This window comes from Austrofundulus limnaeus, unplaced genomic scaffold, assembly GCF_001266775.1.
Source record: "Austrofundulus limnaeus strain Quisiro unplaced genomic scaffold, Austrofundulus_limnaeus-1.0 Scaffold9, whole genome shotgun sequence".
Classification (NCBI taxonomy): domain Eukaryota; kingdom Metazoa; phylum Chordata; class Actinopteri; order Cyprinodontiformes; family Rivulidae; genus Austrofundulus; species Austrofundulus limnaeus.
The window spans coordinates 2,199,734-2,213,149 of NW_013952411.1; the positions used below are offsets into that span (position 1 = coordinate 2,199,734).

The window sequence follows — 13,416 nt, forward strand, 5'->3', positions numbered from 1 at the left end:
TAATAATGTAGCTCCTCTGAATAAAAAAACAATGTTTTCAAATGAAGCTGGAGGCTGGCATGTCAGGACCTGGCACGGTGCCAAGTTGATGTTTATGTGTGCCATGCGCATTGCGTCCATGTGGCCTGTATTTGTGTGGGTCAGGCAGATGGGTTTGTGCATAACCTTTTATGTTCATTTTGGTTGTACAGGCTTGTGCATTAACAATAAAAATTCTATTCTATTCTAGTTTCTGTCCATATGTGATATAAAATGTTGATACATTACCACTGTTACCATTATCAACTACCACATATTGAAATACAACTAGGAACACTTTTGAAACCTATGTTKTACTTGACTGCTAATCTCTGTCCACCAGTTGACCTACCCTTTATGAAAATCTTGAAACTTTGTTTTCAGACAAGGTTGTTTCACAATGTAAGGGTGATTTGATCATTTTTTTATAAAAAAAAAAAAAACTTACCAGGTTGAACTCCGGTAAGTTGGTTGATGCGCTGCTGAAATCCTCAGTATTAAGCATTTCAAAGTCAGACTCCTCTGCAGCAATTGGAACAGAAACAGTCAGACTTGGGTTGTTTATGAAAGACAAGATGGAATCATCACTCTTGCTGTTGACTATATACTTGTCTCCAGTTTTGTCTACACCAGTCACATCCCCATTGCCATCCCTAGAGAAGTCTTTAAGGGTATGGCTAGGGACACCATTTCGTCCGAAAGATTTTTGGAGTTCATCCAGAGATTGGTCTTCACTCTTTTTTTTCTTTTTATCTCTGAAACATATGCTATTGCACCTACTTCGAAATAGTGACTTAATATAGGCTTTGGCTCTACGAATACGTCCARTTGCAATCTGCAAATTGTTCATCTCACTGTCATCATCAACAGCAGCCAGATTGTCTGCACTGAATGAACTTAGCAGCAGGGCCAGGAACAGGTTCAGCACCTAGAGGAAAAGGACAAAAAGCAAGATCTTTAGTGTGTTTATCTTCAATGAAAAAAAAACAGCATTTAGAAATACAGAACTGCATTGGTACTGTGACATTTTACATTGAAAAGATTTAGATGATGTGAAATGAATTAACCATAAAAGATGCAATGTACCACAAGATTTCCAACAACCATGACCATCATGTAGAGAATGAGGCACTTTTGGATCCCAGCCACCTCCATACAGTCCCACATGGTTTCTATCCACTCTCCACAAAGCACTCGGAACACAATGAGAAATGAATGGAAAAAGTCGTTCATGTGCCACCGAGGCAGAGAACAGTCTTCAGAGATCTTACAAGTACAGTCCTTGTAGTTTTTTCCAAACAGCTGCATGCCCACAACAGCAAAKATGAAAACAATAATGGCAAGCACCAGTGTTAGGTTGCCCAAAGCTCCCACTGAATTACCAATTATTTTGATGAGTTTGTTTAGAGTGGGCCAAGATTTTGCCAACTTGAATACTCTCAGCTGTAAAAAGAAAGAAAAAAAGTATGATTTTTCATCAATAAAAAAACACATATATTGATGCTGACATATGGTAATAATAATATTTTGCACAATACAAAAATGCAAGATATTGGCATTTCCTTTTGCATTTTTCTTGACTGCACAATATTGCATATGGTTTGGGGAAAGTATGCTTAAAAAAAGTTAAGGGTCAAATATTTTTAGACTGAAATGATTCCAATCACAACCCCAATTCCAATGAAGTTGGGACATTGTGTAAAACACAAGTAAAAACAAACTACGATGATTTGCAAATCCATTTTTCAACCTATTTTCAACTGAATACAGAACAAAGACAAGAGATTAAATGTTCAAACAGATAAACTTTATTGTTTTTTTTTTTTGTAAATATTCACTAATTTTGAATTGCATGTTACAAAAAAGCTTGGACACAAGTTAGAGCAACAAAAGACTGGGGAAAGTTGAGGAATAATCAGAAAACACCTGTTTGGAGCATTCCACAGGTGAAAAGGTTTATTGCAAACAGGTGAGTGTCATTGTGCATCCCCAAAAGGCTAAKTCATTCATAAGTAAGGGTGGGGCGAGGAATACCACTTTGTGAATGACTGCCTGTCAACAGTTTAAGAGCATTTGTGACACGCCACRGGAAAAGTAGGAACAAATCGCTGATGCACAAACTGAGAAAAATGAAACACTATCATTTTCGGATTTTCTGTGTTTTGTTCGCAAAATAGTTAAAATCATGAAGACACCCCCCTTTTAAACTTTTTAAACAAGGCAGGCACCGATGAGTTTCAGAACATTTTTGTTTCAGGAGTGAGGGTGAAGGATCGACAGACACTAATGCTACGTTCACATTGAATGCGGTTTGAGCATCTAAAATGCGCCCAACACCTCAAATTGGATACACTACGTTCAGACCGGGACACAARTGTGTCTGTTGAGGGAAGAGCGTCTTGTTTTTTTTTTCCCGGTTTGTCTTTAATGGCGAATTAAATAAAGATAAAATAAAGAAAATTGCTTTGCTTTGTTTACTGAGAGCAAGCGAGCGTTATGCACAGCAGATAATTAATTCATCAGATGATTTAGAGTTCATCTGTTAGGTGGGTTTCACCACTCCAGGAGCTGCGTGCTGACAATTTTTTTTGTCCCGAGCCCAGTTTAACACCGCGGTCAGTTTAACGAGCTGCTGACCCGCATCAGTGCTGATATCTCCAGCCAGAACACCAACTGCAGATGGCCAATTTCAGCTAAAGAGCTCCTGTCCGTCTGTTCCAGGTTTAGTGGGCAACTTTCAAGAAACTGTCACGTGGAAAAATTAGTCTCTCTGATTGGTTAACGTGGTGAGTCGAGCAGCAAAAGTTCAGATTTTTGAACTCGAATGTCAGCTGCTTTGGACGCACCGCGTGCACAAAAAATGCTCTACCGCACTACCGCTTCCGTTGCGCACCTTGCTAAATGGCCTAGATGCGCGTCCACCATAGAATGTAAACCGGCCGCTTCTGCAGCTCAAAACGCGTTCAGTGTGAACGTCGAATAACCTCTAGCTTTAATTAGAACAGCAGTCCAGTTGCTTCTCTTCGTTCTTTTCATTTTCCTTGTCCCGGCAATCCACAAAAAGTAAYGTCTTTCTTTGGTCATGGTCCTGTATCCAAACGTGTCACTTCGTTGAAAAAAAAAAGCTTCATCCATGAACTTTTGCTGCTCGACGCGCTGCGTCAACCAATCAGAAAGCATCATTTTTCCATGTGACGGTTTCCTGAATGTTGCCCACTAACCTGAAACAGATGGACAGGAGCTCTTTAACTGAAATCGTGTGCCTGTAGTCGGTAGATGTGCGTCAAGCGCTTCAAGAGCAATTTTGACTCACGTCTGACCTCAGAGTGCACAAGTGATCAACTTGAAGCGTTGGACACAATTTTGACACTGAAATCRCRTTTTGTGTGAATGCAGCATTACAAAAATCAAGCATCTGTCTTGTGAGCCTTTTGAGCTTTTGTCTGCACACTTTCCTAGAGCCTACTTGTGTTGACAGTCAAGGCTGGAGTTAATGCAAATTAACGTGAATGAACAGCCATTGTTAACMGCCTCAAGAAGTGCYCTCTTAAARTTTGAGGCCTCTTTTCTCCCTTATTTTGTTTACAGATTGCCAACATTCAAATGGCCATATGGTCTTCATTTTTTTCTAATTGCCATGTGTTTGACATCATCGGATATACGTACACTTTCAGATTCTGTGAATAACTCAAAACACACCCAGGGAGACTTGTTCCTGGTTTTACGGTCCCAGCTTTTTTGGAACATGTTGCAGGCTACAAATTTAAAATGAGTGAGTATTTCAAAAAATACAAAATAAACTAAAAATAAAAAGTTGATAATTTGTTAACAAACAAAATGCGTATATAGTTAAGACTTACCAGCCTGAATGTTCTCAAAATAGACATGCCCTTCACATTGGCCAAACAAAGCTCTATCAAGCTTAAGCTGACAATGATTGCATCAAAAACATTCCATCTTGCTTGAAAGTAATAATATGGATCCAGTGCAATGACCTTCATTACCATTTCAGCTGTGAAGATGCCAGTAAATACCTTCATACAAAAAAATATATTACTCAAAAAATGAAAGCCATTGAAATAAAACAAAAATATCTACATAAGTCACCAGTTAGCTTACCAGGTTTCCCACAGACAACATTTTTTCGAACTCCGGATGCATTGGCTGGTGCTCCATGGCCATAAATAATGTGTTCAGTACAATGCAGAAGGTAATAGCTAGGTCCATAAATGGGTCCATCACAATTAATTTTATTGTTTTCTTGATTTTCATCCACATTGGACAAAACTCCCAGATGAGGAAGTTGTGAGCAAATTTGTACCAATAGGGAGGACACTTCTGCCTTGACTCTTCAAGTTCTAATGTCAAAATGAAATATTTTAGATGAAACCACAGTTGGAACTTCTTAACATCCAAAATAAATTAAATTTTAAAAAATAAAAAATGTGAGCATAACGCAATACATACCATCTATGGTGCTTGTAATGACACTTGCTATACTTTGTGCTCTCTGTCTGAACTCGGGGCCGTCAATTACCTCCAAAAACTCTCCGTAGTTTCCTGCACTGGACTTCCTGTACTCTGTATCTGTTGTGTCAGCCTTTACATAAATGCAGAGATATGAACAGAAAACAAGTGGGGAAAAATTACAACTGCAATATTCATAAAAGCTTGTGTATCAATTAACAATGTAAAATTAGAGCTGTTTGTTGGGACAATGAAAAGCCACTATTCAATCAAATAAGCCATAGTCTTRGTTACAATACAAAATATGTAAAGTTCTTATGTATAATTTAGTTTCCTCCAGTGTTTTGAGGATTTATGAAGGTCTAAAAATAAACTATATAAAAAGATTTTTCAACTTATATTATTGTAGATTTTCTGCTTTCAGCACAAGGTAAAAGTTTTACACAATGAAAAAAAGAATAATAGAACGAACATGTTTTTCGTTTTTCAATATCTGTTCACCCACTCCTTTAAGGCATTTGTAAGTTTTATTTATTTTATTTATTTGCTGTCATTTAACCAGACAAATCCCAATGAGATCACAGATCTCTTTTGCAAAGGCAGTGTCTCAATTCAGGGCCTGCATCCTCATGAGTGCGCATTTGTCGGCCGCATGTTTCACCGCCCCGCTACGAGGGCTGTCCCAATTCGAAGGCTCCTCATCATGTGGCCGAGAAATGCAGCCCACAAAATGTTGAAAATCAAGGACACATCTTAGTATCCTTACCGGCCGAGGATATCCCAGGATTCAATGCGCTGACAGAAAACTAAACAGAGAAACAAAGACGGTGGAGTATTTTTTTACCAAGTTGGGAWAGTTTGGAAATTCATCACAGGCGAAGAATTTACTTTTAAAACTAAGCTTGGCAACTTAGCTGATGAAATTCATGCTGCAGTAGGATTGAAATAAAATGCAACTACAAGTACTGATACTGGAGCTAAAACCAAATTATTGATTTTTTTTTTATTTACGAGCAATGTTTTAATTGTGAAGTTATTCTTCCAGTGAAAACACATGTAAAACATGTCCCAGCGCATTCAAGTCTGATATCAAACTGATCAAAATGGTAACGGGGAAGCGCGTGGTCACGCAAACTTATGTCAAGCGAAGGCCACATCGTCAGCCTGCCGGGACTGGGAAGGACGTGGTCCAAGGGGCATATGCATGTATGTGAGAGGAAAATGTACATCTGTGAGAGGAGAATATATGTGCGTGAGAGGAGAATGTGTTTTTCTTGCCCAGGGACATTTCGACACATGACAGAATAGTTGGGAATCRAACTGCCATCTCTCGCATTAGAAAAACTCCCCTAACCACTCTTCTACAGCTGCCGATTATGACAATATTTTGTAAATATAGATGTTAATTTTCCTGTTGGTGCAGTGTGATATTTGTAGATTGACTCCACACAAACAGGATCAAATCTAATTTTGGCTGATGGCCATGCGCACACTGCCACCCAGCTGAGGCRGTGTAAATGCTCTYGTTKATTAAATTGGGTRTGTTTTTACTGCAATGGTTGTGCCAGAGCAGACAGTGTAAATTGGAAATAAGAACCAGTGGGTGGTATTAACAMGTTTTACTTTGTGTTCTTTCCTCAGACCTCATTCTCATTTCATGAACACCATGCTGGCCCAGTGTTTGTCATTTCACTATACTTATACTCTAGCTTTTAACTATTACTTGCAAAAAATTTGTCACCGTTGCCATACCATGTTTTTRTAATTTTTACACCAGTGCCTTTTAGCTATGCCCATGTCTGTTCATCTTTATATAAATTTCTATTTGAGAAATGTCTGCTTATGCAACATTTAGTTTTGTTCTATTCACCTCAATTATACTTCAAGGCCTTGGCAATGAAAAACTCTAAAGAACTTATAAGCTTTTATGTAAAACCTTTACCTTGTGATGTTATAGTAAACCTATTATAAACTGAATCCTTATGAACYAAAGCTTAATTTCCCATTTTTGACRATTTAYACATATAATAATTAAAACATCAGATGGACAATTACAGTAAATTGTCTTCATTTTCACCAACGATGATCWTATACAAACTTTCCAACACTTGAYTAAAAAGCRTCATGGAACAAATAAATCAATCAAKAAGATATTTTTTAGTGATTTGAAAGGTGGTCAACACAATTTTCATGTATAAATTAATTAGGGTCATCTTGACTAATGAAAYATTTCTTACATTGTCTCCAGTGGAGGCCATATCTAGTGTCACTTTAGGCAGAGGAAGCCCCAYAGGTGGTGATGATGGGAGTGAATTCCCATCCACCAGAGACACAACCCCATTGCAGTCYACAGAGCTGTGCTTGATGTTATTTAGCTGAAATCGGATATGCGGTATGAAGCTGCACTGGCTTGTGCTGCTGCTGTGTCGATCACACCTCTGGGCATGGAACAGGGATCCCCTTTGGCTTAGGTTGTCTTCAAAAATGCTGCTCTCATCGTCTGCAAACTCGTTCTCTGAGCTCACATCGTGYGCCTGGCTTTGAAAACTGCAAAAGCTGGYCTTGCTGTTTCGTCTGGATGAGAGTAGTGGTCCACGAAAGCTCAGAAAGGACTAGGAGACAAAAATATTCTCCAGTGGATACAGGATATACGTTGATTTTAAGGAGAAAGGAATAATGATGGCACTGGAGTTCATATGAACAAATAAAACTGACAGTGTGCAAAAAAATGGACGTTGATGTTAATGTAAGAAGGTTAAAAACTTAAAGAAAAGTAGCAATGATGAAATACAATGAGGATGATGGCCATGATAATGATTATGCTGATGAAGAAGAACAAGACATTGATGGCCATATGGATGATTGGAATTTTGAGAGGGAAAAAAATGCAACTGTATGTTATCTTGATTTGGACTGGTGACAACAACACAAGATGAGGAAGTAGAACAAGATGATGATGATGATGATGATGATGATCATGGTGAAGATGGTCAAAATAGGACAGTGACAGCATATTTGTACCTTAGAAGTCAAAGTGAGTATTCTGACATTTTCCTAAAACAGCAATGTACGTTTCAAATAGTTCTAACATAACTCAAAGCGTWTCATCAACTCTTTTTATGCAGCCTTTTATCAAAGGGTTTTAACCATTTGAGAAAAAATGATAGCTAATTTCTTTGATTGCAGTGTTAAATCACATATTTGATAACTAAAAAAAGACACATTCATCAAAATCTGAAACTTTGTTTCCTTTGAATAAAAATGTAAAATTCAGGACAGCTTGTGTTTAATACTTTCTAGAGTTGAGTTCATGGAAGTCACTTTAATAKGAATAAAATGTATGAAATTGGATGTTAGTGCAACAAATATGAGTAAAGTTCTAGTTTGCTATATAAAGTTATGAAAATGTCAATTTAATGGCAAGGTCTATACTTTTTTTTGATCGGTTATTAACAAATACTGTTGGAATAGCAGCACTTACACATAATACATGACAAATAAACTATAGAAAATACTTTAAACTAATAGCGGTACTGGAAAGCAACAGCAGTGCATTATTTAMTCAAACAGATTTTACTGCACCTGATGCATGGATGAGCGTTTCACATCATTGTTGAGCATGTCTACCATGTCGCTGTCCAGTGAGTTGGACTTAGGAACCTTTTGCACATCTTTTTCTTCCTCCTCTCTCCTTTTCTTTCTCCTGTTCCGCCTCTCTTTGGCACTTTTGGAGCTCAGCTTAGAAGCATCAGAGGAACTCTCGGTGCCACCATTGTCAAAGGTGTCGTCATCCTCTGCCAAAGCTTTTGCCAATGCCTAGAAGACAGGACAGTGCAAACAAATATGGATTATTCCTTAAGATTCTTGACAGCCAAAAATGAATCCTATCCCAAAATTACCACACGAAGAGTAACACATTTCTCAATAGTAGGATGCTTTAAATATATATTTTGTAAACACAGATAATAGGAAATAATTACATTAAAACTTTTTTTAATGACTGAATCTAAAAAGCCTATACCTCAGCATCCTCTTGCTGCTGTTTGAGCTGCTCAAGCATTGCCTGATATTCCTCTTCCTTTTCCTCAGCTTTCCTGATGTTGGCCTGGCTCTGCTCCTCGTAGGCCATGGCTACTACAGCCAAAATCAGGTTKATCAAGTAGAAAGAACCAAGGAATATGACCAAGACAAAAAAGACCATATAGGGTTTCCCAGCAGCTCGTAAAGTCTGGAAATAAAAGAAAAAAGAAAAAAAAAACCAAGGTTTTGCACACTTTTGACAATCTTTAAACCTAATATAATTGCTTTTTATATTTGTTTTGTTTCCTAATTCAGGATTAATTATCATGAATTCCAATTGTAATGTGAATTTTGCGCAAAATTATGAAAAGTTGCACAAAAATAAAAAAAATTAAATGCAACTTGGGCATGATTTCATCTACTGGATGAAGCAAATCAACCAGGCTACACAAAGTGTAATTTCATCAGATGCTGACAAGACATTGTGCATGGCTGTAATAGCAGGGACCACACACCTCAGGACAGTGGAGAGAGGTTGTCAGGAATGTGTTGCTATGGGGCAAATTGTAATCGTTCTGTCATACCAACTAATACTGGCAATGTTAAATGTTGTCTGGAGATGTAGAGAAATAAATGAAATTCTTATGGGAATGTCCAGGAAGAGTCTGACAAGAGAAACATCAATCATGTGAGGTAAATGTTTGCTAAGTCAGAACTTATTTAGCAAATGTGTTTTCATCTCCTCTTTTGTGCATCGTGCTGATTTTTAAAAAAAAATCCAAAAACCACCTAAAGCGAGCATAAATGTTGTTTATTTTTTCAAAATTGAGGTTTGAAGTTTTTTTATTTTGCCAAAATTAGTTTTTTATTTTATTTTGCAGTTTCCTTTAACCTTTTCTAATGCAATACTTCAAAATGTACAGAAAAAAAAACATTGATGGGAAGACAGCAACTGTAAAGTTAGTTGCAATAAGTGTTTAAACAACTGCTGCTGCAACATCGTTTACAGTCTAAATTTTAGACTGTTACTTTTCATTGTAACTACTCAACTGAACAATCATTTGCACTATACTCTGCTGTAATTGTACATCTGTGTTTCTTGTCTGTATTGATATTTCACTTTGGTCTGGTGGGATTGTTTTTGCACTCAAAACAGGAAACTTCTGATTTTGAATGTTGGATTCTGAAACAAAACATCACTTTTCTATTCTTGAACAAATCTTCATATTGTTTTTTTATTTTCATTATTAGTAGTTGTATCATGGCTAGTGAGTGTTACTCTTGTTTTGTGTGTCCTATCGATAGTTTGTAGTGTGTGAACCTTTGTACTGATGTTGCTGTGACACCTGAATTTCCCCGCTGCGGGACAATAAAGGCTTTTTCTATTCTATTCTATTCTAAAAACACAATCAGGCCAATCTAAAATCATATAGGGAATTTGCAGGTTTGAGTGCTATTTTCACCATTACCTTGTTTATATTAGTAACATGGCAAGAATGTAATTAATTGCTGTGGATGCTATAAATAATAAAGGAATAAAGAGTTTGATATTACCTGCATGTAACATTAACCCAGTTTTGGTATTCTGTATTAGAATTATTAAATTAACCTAAGATTTTAATGTTCATACGTGTTCTACATTAACACCGACACTGAAGAGTGCTGGTTGATGACCACAGGTATTGTTCTTTCATAGGGCGTAGATGCTTTCTTTCATTGTTTGCTTTACTAATTTGATACCGTGATGCACTGCCTTTTCATTGGTCAGTTTTTTTTTTTTACACACATGATTTAAGATATATTTATCTGACACAATGGGACTCCTCATTTTACCTCTGACCAGGATGCACCTGCAGGTTTATTTAAACACAATGCTTTGTAGATTTTCTCTAGTATTAGTGCAGAAAACACTTGTCCCTTTTAAGAGCAAACCACTTCAATTTACAGTGGTTTGCAAAAGTATTCATACCCCTTGAACTTTTCCATATTTTGTCACATTACAACCACAAACATAAATATATTTCACTGGAATTTAATGTGAAAGACCAACACAAAGTGGTATACAATTGTGAAGTGGAAGCAAAATTTTACATGAATCAAAACATTTTTTACAAATAAAAAACTGAAAAGTGCGACGTGCAAAAGTATTCAGCCCCCTTTTCCCTGAGTGCAACCAATTGCATTCAGAAGTTGCCTGATGACTGCTAATGACTCAAAAGGGTCCACCTGTGTGTAATCTAATCTCAGTACAAATACAGCTGCTCCGTGACGGCCTCAGATGTTGGTTAAGAGAATATTGGGGAGCAAACAGCATCATGAAGTCCAAAGAACACACCAGACAGGCTAGGAATATGGTTTTGGAGAAGTTTAAAGCAGGCTTAGGTTATAAAAAGATTTCCCAAGCTTTGAACATCTCACGGAGCACTGTTCAATCCATCATCCGGAAATGGAAAGAGTATGGCACCACAGTAAACCTGCCAAGACAAGGCCGTCCACCTAAACTTACAGGCCGAACAAGGAGATCACTGATCAGAGAGGCAGCCAAGAGGCCCATGGTGACTCTGGATGAAATGCAGAGAGCCACAGCTCAGGTGGGGGAAACTGTCCACAGGACAACAATTAGTCGTGCACTACACAAATGTGGTCTTTATGGAAGAGTGGCAAGGAGAAAGCCATTGTTAAAAGAAAACCATAAGAAGTCCCGTTTGCAGTTTGCCAGAAGCCATGTTGAGGACACAGCAAACATGTGGAAGAAGGTGCTTTGGTCAGACGAGACCAAAATTGAACTTTTTGGCCACAATGCAAAACGCTATGTGTGGCGGAGAAAGAACACTGCACATCACTCTGAAAACACCATCCCCACTGTCAAATATGGTGGTGGCAGCATCATGCTCTGGGGGTGCTTCTCTTCAGCAGGGACCGGGAAGTTGGTCAAAGTTGATGGGAAGATGGATGGAGCCAAATACAGGGCAATCTTGGAAGAAAACCTGTTGGAGTCAGCAAAAGATTTGAGACTGGGGCGGAGGTTCACCTTCCAGCAGGACAACGACCCTAAACATAAAGCCAAAGCTACAATGGAGTGGTTTAAAAAAAAGAATATTCATGTGTTAGAATGGCCCAGTCAAAGTCCAGACCTAAACCCAATTGAGAATTTGTGGCAAGATCTCAAAACTGCTGTTCACAAACGCTCTCCATCCAATCTGACTGAGCTTGAGCTGTTTTGCAAGGAGGAATGGGCAAGAATTGCAGTCACTAGATGTGCAAAGCTGGTGGAGACATACCCTAAAAGACTTGCAGCTGTAATTGCAGCAAAAGGTGGCTCCACAAAGTATTGACTCAGGGGGGCTGAATACTTTTGCACGTCACACTTTTCAGTTTTTTATTTGTAAAAAATGTTTTGATTCATGTAAAATTTTGCTTCCACTTCACAATTGTATACCACTTTGTGTTGGTCTTTCACATTAAATTCCAGTGAAATATATTTATGTTTGTGGTTGTAATGAGACAAAATATGGAAAAGTTCAAGGGGTATGAATACTTTTGCAAACCACTGTATTTTGCCAGCATCTATCCAAAATATTTGATAAACATCCATTGCAAAGTACTCATTGCAAAATTTTGAATCAAACAACAGGGTTTTCTAAACTATATCAAATGATCATGTTTGAACAAGTTTACTCCAGTGATAAAATTAATGCAATTCAGAAATGTGGGTCTGCACTTAAACAAAGCACTTGGCTGAATTGACCAAAAACCACTGCTTACCTGTTGGTAAAGGTTTTCCCAGAAATCTTGTGTCATCAGTCTAAACAGAGAAAGAAAGGCCCAACCAAAGTTGTCGAAGCTCGTGTAACCATAGTTTGGATTTTTTCCAGCTTTATGACAACTATATCCCTCTGGACACTGTCTGTAGGAAACAAAGCGACTATAAGCTTGATAAAAATTAATGAAATCACTATTTCCTTTTGTATGGGTCTGGTAATACTTTAGAGTTGGACCCAAAAAGGAGTACATTTTTTACATTAAAAAACATTATTTTACTTGTTTACCCAGCTGCACTGCTGTTTCCACAAAGCAATGGATCTTTACTTCCTGGAAGGAAATAATGATTATCTGATGGGGCAAGAAAGAAAAACACAGCTTTAATGCCTGTGACAAGATTTGGTAGTCAAGAACAAAGCTAACAGTAAATACTGAAGGCAATTTTAATGAAAATCTAACACAACTGCTATAAATCATGTCTCTGTAGGGCACACAGTCTCTTAAAGAAGTCCCTGATAAACTGAAATTATTAGAAAAAAAAACTTGTGTACATTATCATAACAAATATTGACTTTTTAGTGTGTGTACCAATGAGTTTGTGCTTAATTAAGAGTCAACTAAATAAAAATCTATTTTTTTAGTTAAGCTTGGAAAATGAAAAAGAGAAAGAGAGAAATGAAGAAGTGCAGTACAGGACATTTTGACCACAACATTTCAAAATGTGTATCATACTCACTTATGTCTTCCATGTAACTCATAGTTATGTTGTCACAAACACTGAAGTTAACCCCTGCCTTCCTAGCCTCAGCATCAGGCTCTCGAATGCACTTGCTCCTTAAAATGCCCATGAACAGCTGTAATCCTACCAGAGCGAAGACACTCAGGCAGAAAACAGTCAGGATCATTACATCACCCAGCTTTTTCACTGACTGAAACAATGCGCCAACTATTGTCTTCAGGCCTGTAAAACACAACATATCATTTGTCACACTTAGTGCAGAACTTTCCATGAAATCTGTTAGTCCTCAATATTTTATCATTATCATCATCTTTTCTTCAAATGTCCTGATTTGAATTTGTTTTTCAACAGGGTTGAAAATGCAACACACACACACACACACACACACACACACACACACACACACACAC

The 13,416-nt window shown here is 37.6% G+C and overlaps 1 protein-coding gene across 2 annotated transcripts in view; it reads right to left on the reverse strand.

The window, feature by feature from the left end:
* Positions 1–13,416, reverse strand: part of scn1laa (sodium channel, voltage-gated, type I-like, alpha) — a 30,653-nt gene that overhangs the window by 10,992 nt on the left and 6,245 nt on the right. The window contains exons 7-17 of one of the 2 annotated variants that reach the window (XM_014001492.1): positions 13,004–13,228; positions 12,555–12,618; positions 12,271–12,412; positions 8,507–8,713; positions 8,068–8,301; positions 6,723–7,097; positions 4,486–4,618; positions 4,138–4,376; positions 3,879–4,052; positions 1,105–1,461; positions 467–946 (exon numbers count right to left, since the gene is read on the reverse strand). In XM_014001492.1, coding sequence (XP_013856946.1) covers positions 467–946; positions 1,105–1,461; positions 3,879–4,052; positions 4,138–4,376; positions 4,486–4,618; positions 6,723–7,097; positions 8,068–8,301; positions 8,507–8,713; positions 12,271–12,412; positions 12,555–12,618; positions 13,004–13,228 — 2,630 coding nt within the window. The remainder of the gene's footprint in view (positions 1–466; positions 947–1,104; positions 1,462–3,878; positions 4,053–4,137; positions 4,377–4,485; positions 4,619–6,722; positions 7,098–8,067; positions 8,302–8,506; positions 8,714–12,270; positions 12,413–12,554; positions 12,619–13,003; positions 13,229–13,416) is intronic. The other variant, XM_014001491.1, reaches the window with a different exon arrangement.